Here is an 18,251-nt window from a genome sequence, read left to right on the forward strand (position 1 = left end):
GTCCATGTTTGTTTCATGACTTGCCGAAAAAGAGTTCACAATGCCGGATCATTTAGGTGCAGACCAAAGGAAAATAAAGGACAATAAGGATGAGGAAGACAAACCAATTCAAGGTAATAAGTTCTTATGAGAGAATGACGGTACTAATTTGATCCAAGATCTCTATATTGCGTTTTATAAAAGTCTACTTAGATTTGAAAACATAGATGGTAAATACCAAAGGAATCGGGCAACGGACATGGTATACTAATGACCGGAATGTGATGAAATTGAATTGAATGACCGAAATAGCCAAAACAGGCTACGAATCTGTATTATATGTATACTAGCAGAACGACATGTACCCTCAGCTTATACAATATAGTTACACAGGAGAACGTTGGATCACAGACTTCCAAGGTTAGATTATTGGGGATTAATAGCCAGACACAATAGTAAGTGACATGTTTCGGGAGTTAGGAGGAATCCATCTGATGCTATGCTAAAACCAGACCTGTAAATGGTTACCTTCTACCAGAGCACTGACAAATCTGCCTCTACAGTAGCAAGATTATACAAATACAGGCATATGTAAACTTAGTTCAAACCGATGTGGTCTGGTCATATTTTTTTCCTGTCAAATATGGATGACAACTTGATAAGACAAGATAATCAATGACTTGACTAAAATTGTTACTAAAATGATCATATTATAATTGAAAAGGCAACACATTTCCAATTGTGTTTTAAAACCCGAAATGTGTGTTTTAGTTTCAATTTCAGTGACACGTCTGCGCACTCAGTCTTTGAGAGCTGAATAAATCAAGACCATTTCAGTTTTGGAAAGTTTCTTATGACAATTAATGGAAGATGTCCATTAAAAATTTTATTAAAACCTTTTTTATGAAATGATACTTGACTAATCTAGAGCAAGCTGTGTACAGTGAAATGGTAGCAATCTTTGTTCATAATGGTGGACAAGAAATGACTAAGAATGGGTAAGACATATTTGTTGAAGTGAAAATAAATGGGGTTCTCAAACCACTTAGATGTGATCAAAAGGGTGTGTAGATTTCATTATGTAGTATATGCTAATATGCTTATAAATCAGTGATGTTTAAATTTACACCAATTCCCAGGAGAACTAGAGAATAATCCACTGTTTTGTTAGAGTCCAATCCTGTGTTTATAGTATCATTAGTTATTACCTCTCCAATCATACTTTTTGTAATCCGGGAAGACTAGATGTATAGAATCTTACATTGCCAGTGTGACTTATCACTGTAAAACACAATCCCACTACCATATTCCATGTCATTGAACACTTTTTCATTTATTAAATAAGGGAATGAAAATTTCAAAGTGTATGTGATGAACAGGATATTTTGACCTATAAGTGCCCTTGACACTTTGATGCCAGTATGCATGTACATTACGAATTTAATGACACTCTGTAATGGGTCAATCCAATATGGAGTCATTCACTCATTATATTGACTGCAGATAAGCTTTCCTTTGATGCAGATGCAGTCCACAGGTTTGCTTTCAATATGATGTGAATTATGTGAGATTAATGATGTTTTGATGATGAAGTATTATGGAAATTTCTTGCTCACCATCGACGGATACAAGTGCCAATAACTGTGTGACAAAATTCATCGAAAGTGGTGACCAATGTCAAAAATCTTTTGTTTAACCAACAGGCTGGATTCATCATTTTTTTTTATTATTTTTATTTTGTCATTTCATACTTTTATCGTGATCAGGTGTGGTTTATTTGCTTACATATTCCCTATCACTATACATATATTTAAATGTAGCAGTGCTACTGTACCTGACCATTGGGTTATCAATGACAGTCTTATCTAGTAATTTTTCTTCTAAATTTACATAACCTCTGTCTCGAGCACAAGAGATTTTGATGAACGACAGTCTGGTGTAGGGTGCTGTCAAAATAAATCCAGTAACACAAATCTTGATACACAAATTAAGGATCAAAGCACATGCTCATGTCAAAAAGTCACTTCTAAAACTTTAGTACCAAATCCCATTGGAGGAAGCAGTGATATATGATAAAGGGATGCAAAACTGGCTATGTAACACTATAGCAAAGAAATTAGAGTTAAAAAACCTTTTTGTGTTTATAAACCATTTTTCTCTGAAAAAGTATAAAACTTTTTTGTTTTTTAAAAAGTAATCAAAAGCAGGTAATAATTTTCAAATTGATCTCAGCCCAAAATATAAAATCAAATCAACTAAACTAGATTGCATTAAAAAAGCTGAGTCATTTTTTGATTGGTGCAAATATTGCGATAAGTGTCTTTGATTTATTGGTATCATTTTTGTTATGAAAATGAGATTAACTTCTCGGTGGCTGAAAGACGGCTATGGTCAGGCTGGTCAGTGCTCAGTCTACACTACAGCAGAGAAAAGAAGTGGGGCACAGGTAGATAAGATTGGATAAAAACAGTAGGAAGAGGGGACTTAAATGACATCATAGCTCAGTGAACACTAAAGCTAATGCTAGAGAATTGACTTACATAGTTTTATTTCCCTCTATTACATCCCTGCAGAAGGTCAATTATTAATTTCATTTATGTGTCTAGAGCTTTTTTTATGTGGTAGTTACTAAAAAATACAAACAAATACTGATGCTCAAAGAAAAATCATGTGTTTTGTGATTCTTGTCATATTATTGTCAGTTTTGTATTGGTCTGTTGTTTCTTTACAGCTTTGGATGAAGGTGATATAGCACTCCTGAAAACTTACGTAAGTAAATTGTAATCATATGTATGATTGTAGTCTTTGTATCTAATCAATAAATTACCATTAAAGGGAAGTAATTATCAACCTGATATATATTCACCTTAGTGAAACAAACATTATTCATATATGTAAATTGATTTTTAGCTCACCTAGTCCAAAGGACCAGTGAGTGAGCTTATGCCACAATGTGTGCATCTCTCATCTGCTCATCAACTTTTTCTACATTCTTTATTGCTACTACTCGTGAACAACTGGGCAGATTCTGACCAAATTTGGTCAGAAATATCCTATAAGAAAAGAGAGCAAATTTAATATAAACTGTGGATTCCAGCCCTCTTGGGCCTGAGAGGCAGAAACTGTGGATTCCAGCCCTCTTGGGCCTGAGGGTCAGACCAAATAGGGGAAATAGAGCAAATACTTTAAAATCCTACTCCTGTAGGAATGATGGGATTTGCCCAAATTTGGTATGAAGCATTCTTAGGTGGAGGGAAATTTTATGTAAACAGTAGGTCTTGGCCTCCTGTTGCCAGAGGGATGGACCCAATAGCCCAAATTTGGTCTGAAGCATTGTTGGATGAAGGGGAATCAATGTGGTAGAAACATGAGTCTTAGCATGTGGGGCTGCATGAACAAGGCCCTATAGGGAAAATAGAGCAAGTTCTTTAAAATCCTACTCGTTCTGTAGGAATGAAAGGTACCAAAGTGTGGGCTCAGTCGGAGGAATAAAACAAATCCTTTAAAATCCTCTTCTATAGGGAATGGGAGGATTTTGTCTTAATTTGATCTGAAGCATGAATGTTTTGCGGTCCCAGGAGGGACAGAGAGTTAGGGTGCAATGCAAAAACTGATATTTTTCATATGGTGTGCTTGGATATTCAGAATTCCTTTTCCTTTAATTTTGATGAAATCATTTCAGTCATGCAGAGCCAGATGAGCAATACATGCCCTATGGACCTTTTATAATTTAACAAAGCAAAGCATATTCAGTAATAGAATAAAGGTTTTAAGATTTTTCTGTACTTACTGTTATTGTAATGCAATCAACTTTTTTTATGTGATAATGTAAAATTCATTTTTGATCTTGATTGGTTAAATATAGTCCAACCAATTTCAACATAACTTGTTAATGTGATAGGCTTCTTGCCATTTTGTTTCATAGGGTGTTGGACAGTACAGTAAATCTATCAAGTCATGTGAAGAAGACATTCAGAACATTATGAAGAGGGTCAACGAGCTCTCAGGTATGTTACAGTAAAAATCTGTAAGTTCAGGATATGCAGAAGTCCCGGTCAGAAATCTCGGTATCTATTCACATCAAATAACCTAAGCGTGGACGTCAGATATTAGTCATATCACTGCTTAATGTGATGTTGTCATGCAGCAATACATGAGAAAAAATTATCCAAATTTCTTGATTTCAGTGTGGTTTGTATTTGGAGAGAAATCATCGTCTGTCAATCACCAAAGATGCTTATAACATAGACAGAGATTATTAAGTTGTATTTGTTATTTTCAGTGATATTTTGGGACCCAAATATTTGAATGCTGCACTCGTGCTTTTCTCTTGGGATTCACCCAGATTTTTAGAACCTATTGCATTTTTTTGGACCTGGACCCATTAAAATTTTGGAAATGGTGCTGTGAACTCACCAGAAAATATCCTACAAAAATAATTGATTTTGTTTGATCAGGTATCAAGGAATCGGATACAGGATTAGCTCCTCCAGCCCTCTGGGATCTGGCAGCTGACAAACAGACATTACAGAGTAAGTACAGCAGAGATACACACAACTCTGTATCATTTATGTATTTTCCATATACCAGTAATCCCCTTCAGTGAAGCTTTTCATCAGATTTTACCCAAAAGATTATTAGACCCTAATACACCACCAAAAAATGTAGAAAATTTTGTGACTGAAAGACTTGAGTGTGGATCCTGGACTCGTGATTTTCCTGTGAGACATGCAAATTTTGAGAATCCATTTTATTTCAGTGTAATTGGAGTCATCAAAATTTTGGTAACATTACATTGGACTGACCAGACATTGTTTTTTATATAAAATACCCCCCAGGTAACATTTTCTGAATTATAATGTAAGGATGATGATTCCACATACGGATAAAGGTTTTCTGCAGGAAACTCACATTAATACTGTGGAGTAATGGGTGGTAATTGAGTGGTCACAGTAAGTGACCTTAAATATCCATTCTTAAACTTTTTTCGATTTTGATGGATATAAGGAGCATCCATATGAGGCCAGGATTGACCTCTTCAGCATTGGAGGTCTGTCCCAGTAGTGTTACTAATACCTTGGTATCTTAAGATGTCATAGACGCCCACCCACTATGTACACATGTACATATGCATACCTCGTATGTTGACAAAATTTGATAGGAAATTTAAAGGAAATTTCCAGAATTGATTGTATTGAAAAGGTTTCTTAATTTGTTTTTAGCTATGAAATTTTACCATCTTCCAAATATTGTGATAGGACAATTTTCATTCCTTAGGTGAGCAGCCTTTACAGGTGGCTAGGTGTACAAAAATCATCAATGCTGATTCTGATGACCCTAAGTACATCATCAATGTCAAGCAATTTGCTAAATTTGTGGTGGATTTGGGTGACCAGGTGGCACCAACTGATATTGAGGAGGGAATGAGGGTTGGGTAAGTATTTTTGGACAAAAGAATTGTTTAGATGTACATTAAAACTGATCAGTGAAGCACTTGAACTGGACTAGATACTTTGTGTGCTGCGTGATAATTAAGATGTGTTATGGCTGTTGTAAAATACTGTAGTTCAAATTGACACCATGGAATATTGTGTTAAATTTGTTGTAGTAAATTTGAATCCGATGAATACATGTCAAAAGTTCTTCAACTACCTGGTATGTAAATATATATCCTACATGTAGTTATTATTGTATTGTCATGTGTATAGATGTTCTGTATTATCTTTCAATGACTTGAAAACACTGTGTTGATCAATATTAAGGTTCTCTTGTTGCTGTATGTATAAAATACATATCAATAGTAAGTACAAAGACATTTGACAATAAGCCCAGCCATGGTAATGAAGTCCAGCCATGGTAATTAAGCCCAGCCATGGTAATTCAGCCCATCTATATATATGTTGCTGATCAGTAGAAGTATCAATAAATGCTATTAAATTACATAACCCTATGACCTGAATTTGTGTCAGAGCTTATGTATGGGTCCCTTAATTTCAAGTCGGAGTCAATATTTGAGCCCCTCAATTTTGAGTCGGAGTTAATGTGTGGTTCCTTAATTTTGAGTTAGAGATAATATGCTGGACCTTGAATTTGAGCAAGAGTTAATGTGTTGTTCCATTGACTTTGAGTCAAGACTTTCTGTGTGAGCCCCTTGACTTTTGAGTCAAAATGTTGCCCCCTGGACATTTTACAGAATAAATGTGTGAAGCTTATCGAGATCTCTGCACACGATAAATATGTGTACTAAGTATTGTTTATTGTAACACCCCAGCATTGTCGTATTAAACTCAAACTTGTGATTAGTACATGAACCTGTTGTGTACATTGCAGTGTGGACAGGAATAAGTACCAGATACACATACCACTACCCCCTAAAATAGATCCATCGGTGACCATGATGCAGGTGGAGGAAAAACCAGATGTGACATACAGTGATGTCGGTGGATGTAAAGAACAGATTGACAAACTGCGTGAGGTGGTAGAAACTCCTCTTTTACATGTGAGTATCACTGAAATCTCTCAATGTTAAATATTTATTGATAGCAATACCGCTAATGTTTAAGTAGATTTGTTTGACCTTAACCTGTATGCCTATCCTCATCAGTTATAACACCCTTCTATAACCAGGCTCATCACTGGTAGGAGCTTCCAGTCTATATTTTCAGGATAAAGATGTAGAGTTAAGGAGTTTGGCAGCAATAATACTGAATTATTCCACATTAACTTATTTGCCTTATAGATAAGTGATAGGTAAATATAGTTTTTGATTGCAGTAAAAGTGGAACCTTTGGTCAGTAAGAACAAAATCAAATGACACTTGTGTATCTTGTTCAAATTATACAAAATTATGCTTGTGAAAATAATTGGTGTTTTAGCTGTCAGAGTTGATACATAGAATTTTATGACACACTCCAATTATTCAAGTTGTAAGTGAAACAAGAATAAAAAAGTTTTTAAAGTATCATTTAACAGAAAGTTATCGTTTTTATTGAGAAAAATATGTGTTCAGTCTACCAGCCAATTTTTTACCTTTAATTCAACTGACTTTTTCATGACCTCACTCTTTCTAAAACATTGTAATCCATTTGGTTTTTATATGATATGGTACCTATATACAGTTTTTTAGCTTATTTTTCACCTTGGCATTTTGGAGTGTGTTTATCAGTCAAACAACAAGGAGCAGATTTATACAATTACAGAATAGGTGAAAAGTAACATTTCCATTTTCCACAGCAATTTATTCAGTAGAGCAGTTACAAAGAGCTGGAGATGTAACAATATTCCTTTGTTAGATACTTTATATTTTCAATAAACTTTTGTCATTCAGCCCGAGAAGTTTGTGAACCTTGGTATTGAACCTCCAAAAGGAGTGTTGCTGTTTGGACCCCCTGGGACAGGGAAGACACTATGTGCCCGAGCAGTGGCCAACAGAACAGATGCCTGTTTCATCCGAGTGATAGGGTCAGAGCTGGTACAGAAATATGTGGGAGAAGTAAGTCCCTAGTAAACTGAGGTATTTAGGTCAAATAACCTCATTAATGTAGGTCCCTTATATAGAACACAAGAATGTAGGTCAAATAACCTATTGTCACATAGATGTGTCATTTTCCCTTTGATCTAGCTATTATATTACAAATGTATTTTAGTTATACTTTACAATATAATCTGAGCTCCACCTCAGTTATTCCCCAGTTTTAGAGTACCACATTGGTCAAGAGTTCTAGTCCAATGGAATTGGTTGATCGCAAATTAGTGTCAGTTTGTGTTTTCAGCATGTTGCACTCGAAAACCACAAGAAAAACTGAGAGTTGAGTACATTGAAAGGGTTCATAGAGACATAGTGCAGAATTTTACTACAAAATCAAGATATGTTGCCTTGTAGGTAACTCAAAACAGGCTGATTTGCTTGGTGACTTTTCAATTGATTGAATTCATGCTATATGTGACAAAAATGTTATACCATAGTCACATGCAAAGATGTCAGTCATCACACTCCAGGGGCAGAGCTACCTCATTGTAATAACAGACATACTCACTCAGGTCTATGATGTAAAAATTACATATAACACAAGGATATAGGTAAAAAAACCTAGCTTGTTAACACAGCTATATTGGTCAGATAACTGAACTCAATGAAGCCAACTCAAGTATAAATTATAATCTATATAATGTAGGTCAGATATATAGAACTACCAATTGAATGTAGGTCAGATATATAGAACTACCAATTGAATGTAGGTCAGATATATAGAACTACCAATTGAATGTAGGTCAGATATATAGAACTACCAATTGAATGTAGGTCAGATATATAGAACTACCAATTGAATGTAGGTCAGATATATAGAACTACCAATTGAATGTAGGTCAGATATATAGAGGTCAAATCACTTAGCATAACACAGTGGGTCAGACATGTAAATCTGAAGTTTTCAAACATGACATTAAAGTAGAAGTCAATTTATCTTACTAGCTAAACACTGGAATTTAGATAAGATTTCTAGGGAACAGTAGAAAAGTAGAATTTATCTAACATAATATAGGAATATAATCAAATGTGTTCAAATTTCTGTGCAAGTCCGGCATAATACTGTCTTAGACAGACAGACAGAAAGAAATTATTGAAATCATTGAAATGTTGAAGAGATTTTCTGACTGGTTTTTATTTGTGAAAATCTGTTACTTACCAGTCTGAAGAACATTATTAATATAAAACATGACCAGAAGGTGTAATCACTTCTGATGCCAGATTCATTTTAGTTTTATCCCTCCTTTAATGAAGTTTACAGTTTATACAGTCTGTTGTGTTTTAACACTATTACCAAAAAAACTTTGTATTGTCTTAATGAAACCTTCCAATTGCACAACAGAAATGATTTGATGTAATTCAAGAAAAAAGTATGTGTGCTTCACAACAAATCATTTTTAATCTACCTTATCATCTTTATAGTCATGAGTGAAATGTAATTTTTGAATCTATGTAATTCAAAGTATTATAAGGCATATCATTGGTTTATTATTTGATGGATTAAAATTCTATAACATGTTTTAAAGCTACTTTCAATAAGGCATTTCATTCAATTACTTTGAAAATGTAATGAACTTCAAATAATTATCATTATATTTGTAATTACCCAATGCCTGGCCTTTGTAACACATGTAAATATTGACAATTTTCTCAACCGGCAGTTAGAAAAAAGTGAAAAGAAATTATGGATAATTTCTCAAGGCTAAATTATTGTGAATTAAGGTGTAAAAAGTAATAAAATACAAACCTATTTTTTACCAACAGGGGGCAAGGATGGTTCGAGAATTATTTGAGATGGCTAGATCAAAGAAAGCTTGCATCATATTTTTTGATGAAATTGACGCCATTGGAGGTAAGTGATAATGATATTTGGAAATCATGAATATAAATGTTTTTTACATAAACAAATGCAGAAGACTGATGATTTCCTGTTGTTATTGATTGTAAAAATTTGAAATAAAAAAGTACATTTACAAAATGTTTTCACTAAAAATTGAAAATGTGCTAGATCAGGTTTAATTTCTTACCTGGAGATCAAATTTGGTTGATCAACTCAAATTTGCTTCTGTCATAATGTTCTAACAACTGAAATACAGCAATGTGTGCTGTATGTAGTATATAAATACCCTTGAGAATTAGTTGCAGTGTATCGTACATTATAGCACTAAGGGAGGTAACTCCATTTATCTTGGCAAGTTGACTAAATTCGGCTGTTGGGAAAATTTGTAATCCTGACAATTTTAGCCAGGAATGAAGGTGTCCTGATTATTGAGGGTTCACTGAAGTTGGTTGTCATTTAGTTTTATCAAAATTTATTAACAGCAATTCATCTTTTTATTGTTTTATTTTCCCGTTTCTCTCGAGTCTTTTAAATATCTGACTTATTGAAAACAACAGAGTTATCAGAATCTGAGCATTTGATTGACAGGGTCACTGTTTAACATGTATTGTGTTGGTCTACAGGTACTAGCTTACTGACATGTTGACAGGGCCACTGTTTAACATGTATTGTGTGGGTCTACAGGTACTACCTTACTGACATGGCCACTGTTTAACATGTATAGTGTTGGTCTACAGGTACTAGCTTACTGACATGGCCACTGTTTAGCATGTATTGTGTTGGTCTACAGATACTAGCTTACTGACAGGGTCACTGTTTAACATGTATTGTGTTGGTCTACAGATACTAGCTTACTGACATGGCCACTGTTTAACATGTATTGTGTGGGTCTACAGATACTAGCTTACTGACATGGCCACTGTTTAACATGTATTGTGTGGGTCTACAGATACTAGCTTACTGACAGGGTCATTGTTTAACATGTATTGTGTTGGTCTACAGGTACTACCTTACTGACATGGCCACTGTTTAACATGTATTGTGTTGGTCTACAGATACTAGCTTACTGACAGGGTCATTGTTTAACATGTATTGTGTTGGTCTACAGATACTAGCTTACTGACATGGCCACTGTTTAACATGTATTGTGTTGGTCTACAGGTACTACCTTACTGACATGTTGACATGGCCACTGTTTAACATGTATTGTGTTGGTCTACAGGTACTAGCTTACTGACATGGCCACTGTTTAACATGTATTGTGTTGGTCTACAGGTACTAGCTTACTGACATGTTGACAGGGTCATTGTTTAACATGTATTGTGTTGGTCTACAGATACTAGCTTACTGACATGGCCACTGTTTAACATGTATTGTGTTGGTCTACAGGTACTAGCTTACTGACATGGCCACTGTTTAACATGTATTGTGTTGGTCTACAGATACTAGCTTACTGACATGGCCACTGTTTAACATGTATTGTGTTGGTCTACAGGTACTACCTTACTGACATGGCCACTGTTTAACATGTATTGTGTTGGTCTACAGATACTAGCTTACTGACATGGCCACTGTTTAACATGTATTGTGTTGGTCTACAGGTACTACCTTACTGACATGGCCACTGTTTAACATGTATTGTGTTGGTCTACAGATACTAGCTTACTGACATGGCCACTGTTTAACATGTATTGTGTTGGTCTACAGGTACTTGCTTACTGACATGGCCACTGTTTAACATGTATTGTGTTGGTCTACAGATACTAGCTTACTGACATGGCCACTGTTTAACATGTATTGTGTTGGTCTACAGATACTAGCTTACTGACATGGCCACTGTTTAACATGTATTGTGTTGGTCTACAGGTACTAGCTTACTGACATGGCCACTGTTTAACATGTATTGTGTTGGTCTACAGGTACTACCTTACTGACATGGCCACTGTTTAACATGTATTGTGTTGGTCTACAGATACTAGCTTACTGACATGGCCACTGTTTAACATGTATTGTGTTGGTCTACAGGTACTAGCTTACTGACATGGCCACTGTTTAACATGTATTGTGTTGGTCTACAGATACTAGCTTACTGACATGTTGACATGGCCACTGTTTAACATGTACTGTGTTGGTCTACAGATACTAGCTTACTGACATGGCCACTGTTTAACATGTATTGTGTTGGTCTACAGGTACTAGCTTACTGACATGGCCACTGTTTAACATGTATTGTGTTGGTCTACAGGTACTACCTTACTGACATGGCCACTGTTTAACATGTATTGTGTTGGTCTACAGATACTAGCTTACTGACATGGCCACTGTTTAACATGTATTGTGTTGGTCTACAGGTACTAGCTTACTGACATGGTCACTGTTTAACTTGTATTGTGTTGGTCTACAGGTACGAGCTTACTGGCATGTTGACAGGGCCACTGTTTAACATGTATTGTGTTGGTCTACAGGTACTAGCTTACTGACATGGCCACTGTTTAACATGTATTGTGTTGGTCTACAGATACTAGCTTACTGACATGTTGACGTGGCCACTGTTTAACATGTACTGTGTTGGTCTACAGATACTAGCTTACTGACATGGCCACTGTTTAACATGTATTGTGTTGGTCTACAGGTACTAGCTTACTGACATGGCCACTGTTTAACATGTATTGTGTTGGTCTACAGGTACTACCTTACTGACATGGCCACTGTTTAACATGTATTGTGTTGGTCTACAGATACTAGCTTACTGACATGGCCACTGTTTAACATGTATTGTGTTGGTCTACAGGTACTAGCTTACTGACATGGTCACTGTTTAACTTGTATTGTGTTGGTCTACAGGTACGAGCTTACTGGCATGTTGACAGGGCCACTGTTTAACATGTATTGTGTTGGTCTACAGGTACTAGCTTACTGACATGGCCACTGTTTAACATGTATTGTGTTGGTCTACAGATACTAGCTTACCGACATGTTGACATGGCCACTGTTTAACATGTACTGTGTTGGTCTACAGATACTAGCTTACTGACATGGCCACTGTTTAACATGTATTGTGTTGGTCTACAGGTACTAGCTTACTGACATGGCCACTGTTTAACATGTATTGTGTTGGTCTACAGGTACTACCTTACTGACATGGCCACTGTTTAACATGTATTGTGTTGGTCTACAGATACTAGCTTACTGACATGGTCACTGTTTAACTTGTATTGTGTTGGTCTACAGGCTTACTGACATGGTCACTGTTTAACTTACTGGCATGTTGACAGGGCCACTGTTTAACATGTATTGTGTTGGTCTACAGGTACTAGCTTACTGACATGTTGACAGGGCCACTGTTTAACATGTATTGTGTTGGTCTACATGTGTTGCTTTACTGACATGTTGACAGGGGCACGGTTTGACGATGGTGCGGGTGGAGACAATGAGGTACAGAGAACCATGTTGGAACTGATCAATCAGCTGGATGGATTTGATCCTCGTGGAAACATCAAAGTCCTAATGGCCACTAATAGACCTGATACTCTTGACCCTGCTCTCATGAGACCTGGACGTCTAGATCGTAAGATAGAGTTTGGTCTCCCAGATTTAGAGGTATGTATAGTAAGGTTTAGGGATTACAATTACAATAATTTGAATTTGTTAATTTCAAATTAAAAGAAAAAATATTTGGAAAACTTGTTAATAACCAGATTTAGAGGTCTGTATAATAAGGTTTAGGGATTACAATTATAATAATTTGAATTTGTTAATTTGGAATTAAAAGAAAAAATATTTGGAAAACATGTTGATAAAGATTTTTGTTAATTTGATCAATCGTAATGAGTTGCTGTTTTTCAGCATCCTTCATCATCAGGTGTAACTATAGTGAAGCAAGCTTTTTGTGGTGTTAAATATTCTGAGTTACAGGTTAGTCATGAAACTGTAGTGTAACAGATCAAGAAATTTCAGTTGTTCTGTTTCAGGGAAGGTCACATATCTTCAAGATCCATGCTAGGTCTATGAGTGTAGAAAAAGATATAAGATATGAACTTTTAGCAAGACTTTGTCCCAACAGTACAGGTGAGTGGAACAGTTTTATGTCAAATTAAAAATTTATTCAATCATTTTGAACCCAGTTGTTGACTTGAAAGAGGTTTAGTGTTACTGTTATCAAAGGTAATCTTGTGGCAATCATGATTCTGGTGTGACTTTCATAACATAATTCAGATCTATGATTACAAGTGGAGTATTACAAACAAGGGAGGAGGTACAGATTCACAATGATAAAATGACAACATTACAGTAGATATACGTCTAGAACTACAGTAATAATAATACTTTGAAGTGTCTCCAATCATATATCAACTCAAGAAGCAAGTTCGCTCTCCAGAAAGATAGCTTATCTCAAAGAGGAGATAACTGTTTATCACATAGACAAGTTTTGGCAGTTTTTACTGGTATGTGTGAACATTGTCCTGGTAAACGGACATGTTTTAGTTTGGAAATTTATAAAAGATTTGTATCTGAATTAGATGTGTAAAAATGTACCTCTGATTATATCTTGTTATTTGGGAAAAGTCATACATAGTCATTTCTTATTTACAGGGGCTGAGATTCGTAGTGTTTGTACAGAAGCTGGTATGTTTGCTATCAGAGCACGAAGGAAAATGGCGACTGAAAAAGATTTCTTAGAAGCTGTTAACAAAGTCATCAAGGCCTATGCCAAGTTCAGTGCCACACCAAGATACATGACATACAATTAATGACAGCATCTAGTGACAGAAAGTTGGCAGTAATTCATTTGGAGATATTTACTGTGGAAAATCAATATTTGTCAGAAACTGTCAGATCTGTCCTGGAATCTCCTTACAATCTTAGGGAACATTTGGAATTTCCTTGAATAACAATTTATATTGTCATTGAATAGTGCTAGAACATTTGTTGAGTAAGATAAACTTTTATATAATATTTCTGAAAGTTTTTCCAATTTAGAGAAGTGTTTTCTCTCTCATCAGATTCTTGTTGTGAACTTTTGGACATATATTGTATAAGATAATTTTGAAAAGCGGATGTTTTATGTAAAACTGGAAAAATGCTTAATTATAATTTACTTTTAAATTCATATCACCCCACATATACATTGAAGAGATGACAAATTGCATTTGGCAGATGGTTGACAAGTTTACAGACTGCACAATTTGCTAATCATTATCAAATTAGTTGCTATCGATTTATAAGATTCCTGCTCTGAGTGTATAAGTGTGATAGAATGAACTTATTTGCATATTTTTTGGATAAAGTAGGTAAGTTATTCATGACAGATGTGTGAAAGAATGGGCAACTGATATGTAGTTCAGTAACTAATAAATTAAAGTTCTGAAAAATCATGAATTTTAGTTTATTTTTCAAAAAAATCCAAGAAGATAACTGGCAAGGTATTGCAAATCACAGGCAATTAGCAAAACTAATAGAAAGTAACTGGCTGTCATTGATTGTGACCAAGACTGATCATTCAAAGCATGATGTACAGGCGGATGGATTAAACTTTCGTCGTCCAAATACAGATTTCTCTCACTTATTTGCTGTATTTTTACACAAACGTGTCAAACCACCAGCTTTTTCTGTCAATACATTGTGATTTTTAACAGAAGTATATTGACAGAAGAGGGCAGTACCTGTGGCTCATCAAGTATATATTAAGGAAGGATCCTAAAATATGTCTCCATTATCAATGCCTGGACAAAAGTGTTTTTGAAACTTAGGTAGGAACTATGTTGTTTGTATCACCTAATTTCATTCTGTTTCAACCAAATTATTGAGAAAAATAGTTAAATCTGAAGTCACTACAAAAATATTGCTTTGATGTTTTTTGGCTGAAAAGGATCAAAGGTTGTGAAAGATCATTTTTGAGTAATTCAAACTCATTACAGATAATCATAATTATATCGACAATTTAAATGATTGAATAAATCTGCGGGCGTCCCACTCACCTATAAAATACATGTAATAAACTAATAAATAAGTTACTGCTATGTATGGTATAACATTTCATCTAACATTACTCATAACTTTAAACAACAGGTCGGTGAAAAATGTGTCCAGGATAATGACGTTTCACCAGCAGGATGCTAGGATAGTGGACTTTTCATTAAAACGATAACAATAAAATCCAAATATTTAACCAGATAAAGTTTGGTATAGCTAGGGCTATTTCAATGATTAAAGTGATCTTGCTAGATTGCTTAAAAGTAAATGACACGCTCTTTGAAAGATGTGAGATTAATGGTTTTGTGATACAGGACACAGTTATTCCATTTTCAGCCCCCATCGCCTGGCAGGTTTACCGATATTACTTTATACCTAACGTCTACTGACAGACGCAGGAGAGTGAAAAAAGGGCAGTAACTCTTGGAGATCAGACTGATTTATTTCGGAGTATCTTGTTTTGCCTGGTTTCATGTTTTTTAGCTGGGATAAAATGCATCAAATTGTCTGGTCTAACGTCGCTTTTACCTTATCGTGTTTCACGACCTTCCTATTATGAAATGTACATCATATACATTTAATTTCTGTTATGTCACTTTTTCCAACTTTATTTTCGTGACATCCTAACTCGTTTGGTTTTAGATATCATTTTCCTAACGAATATTATTACCCAATATTTCATTCAAGAGTCTTTTTTTTCTTCAGTACATGATTTTCTAAAATTCTGACATAAATGAACACGGACTATGAACATACTGCTTGTCTTATCCACACATTTCTCACTCCATGTGTTGTAATTTTGTCTATCATTGGAATCGGGAAATTAGCTGCAAACTCTATGGTAGTGATTCAATGGCAATGAAAAATGGGAAAAAAACAGATACATTTAAATTAATGAGTGGATTCTTTATGAAAGGTAAACCGAAGTAATTCATACACCGAAATAGAAAATAGTTCTACATACCGATACAACAAAAATGAAACGAGGGCAGTCGATGGATAGAGGGAAAACCCTTGGGGAATCATGGAAAAGGTCTTTAGCATGCGTGAAAAAAAAATGATTGAAAAAGTCTTGCCTCAATACATCTGTCCACCTATGAACATGTAAATCTTGGTGAATCCAAGTAAGTAAAGGCGCATCCCATCCAGACAACAAGGTAAATAGTAACGGAACCAACAGGCATACTAGCGAACATCAAACACGTCCAACTTCATATCGTACAACGGAACCAACAAGCAAACTAACGAGCATCAAACGGACCAACAGGTAAACTAACGAGCATCAAGCACGTCCAACTTCATATCGTACAACGGAACCAACGGGCATACTAACGAGCATCAAACACGTCCAGCTTCATATCGTACAACGGAACCAACAGGCAAACTAGCGAACATCAAACACGTCCAGCTTTATATCGTACAACGGAACTAACATGCAAACTAACGAGCATCAAACACGTCCAGCTTCATATCGTACAACGGAACCAACAGGCATACTAACGAGCATCATACACGTCCAACTTCATATCGCACAACGGAACCAACAGGCATACTAACGAGCATCAAACACGTCCAACTTCATATCGTGCAACGGAACCAACAATCAAACTAACGAGCATCAAACACGTCCAACTTCATATCACACAACGGACCAACAGGTAAACTAACGAGCATCAAGCACGTCCAACTTCATATCGTACAACGGAACCAACGGGCATACTAACGAGCATCAAACACGTCCAGCTTCATATCGTACAACGGAACCAACAGGCAAACTAGCGAACATCAAACACGTCCAGCTTTATATCGTACAACGGAACCAACAGGCATACTAACGAGCATCAAACACGTCCAACTTCATATCACACAACGGAATCAACAGGTAGACTAACGAGCAACAAACACGTCCAACTTCGCAGCCCACAATGAATTAGAACATTCACCTATAAAATTGTCCTGACAACAGTATATTTTCCAAGTATAGTTCATCAATCTGCGTCATTCGAACCCTGTGTTGTGATTTTGGCTGCCAGATGCCGATATCTTTCACGAAAATCGTGACATTGGGAACTCTCGGGTAAACACTATATTGGATAGGATGGAGGGAATTTACTCTTCTGTTTCAACAAAAATTACGGTCAGTTTTAATAGGTCATCTGCTGAATATTTATTCTTTAATTTGGACAATTTGTTGAAAATCGTTGTATTATAGGCTAGATCACAAGAAAAATTTCATTACAGAAGCACGAAGACGTTCCTTCAGTTTGGAATGGGATAGGATAGTGTGTACAGGAAAAAGTCCGATATTTTTATGAAGCTTTGTTGATTCTTTATCAGAAGGAGCTCAAGATTGACTATAAGCTCTTTGGAGTATTTTGAAATCCACAATAATGTACCATTATTTCCTGTTCAAATTCACTGTCTTCGTTTAATTTCATAAATTCTAAATTCCATATCATGGGCAGTTAGATCTAGAATAAAACACTGTGAAGTTTCCGAAAGAATGTTTTGCCATTTACCAAAAAAGTATGTTTTTTTTGTTCATTTTTTCTAAAGTTGTGCTTAAGGGCAGCTTAAAATTTTTATCAGATGATATTTTTTTTCTAATATAAGTTTAATAATTTTTTTCAGGAGCATCTTAATTGGAAATATATTTCTTTTCCAATAACCAAGCAGATGATCTTATTTTTTTAATATATGACATTTTATGGGTTCTATAAAGATCGCGTTAAAGGTTTCTCATTATTTGTAAATCTCCACAATTATTTTATATTAGAATACAGCATGCAAATTATTAACTTGAACTCGTTTCAAAATATTAGTTATATAGTTTAATTAGTATCCTCTTGATAACACCTTCGTGGCAAAAGTTGCGACGCGCTTGTACATGTATCGTGTCGAGTAAAAATGTTGTGCACACAGTTGTCTCCC

The 18,251-nt window shown here is 35.4% G+C and overlaps 1 protein-coding gene across 1 annotated transcript; it reads left to right on the plus strand.

Moving 5' to 3' along the window:
- LOC132557809 (26S proteasome regulatory subunit 7) lies at positions 1-14,722 on the plus strand. The gene is made up of 11 exons (XM_060222338.1): positions 1-113; positions 2,711-2,748; positions 3,905-3,986; positions 4,437-4,511; positions 5,257-5,413; positions 6,310-6,478; positions 7,307-7,471; positions 9,272-9,359; positions 12,745-12,947; positions 13,319-13,415; positions 13,941-14,722. Exons 1-11 carry the CDS (start codon positions 41-43, stop codon positions 14,096-14,098), a joined length of 1,305 nt encoding a protein of 434 aa, XP_060078321.1. The 5' UTR covers positions 1-40; the 3' UTR covers positions 14,099-14,722.
- Positions 14,723-18,251: the final 3,529 nt, after the last annotated feature.

The sequence above is a fragment of the Ylistrum balloti genome, unplaced genomic scaffold (assembly GCF_031769215.1).
Source record: "Ylistrum balloti isolate Yb309-2 unplaced genomic scaffold, AGI_CSIRO_Ybal_v1 Utg370728, whole genome shotgun sequence".
Taxonomy (NCBI): Eukaryota; Metazoa; Mollusca; class Bivalvia; order Pectinida; family Pectinidae; genus Ylistrum; species Ylistrum balloti.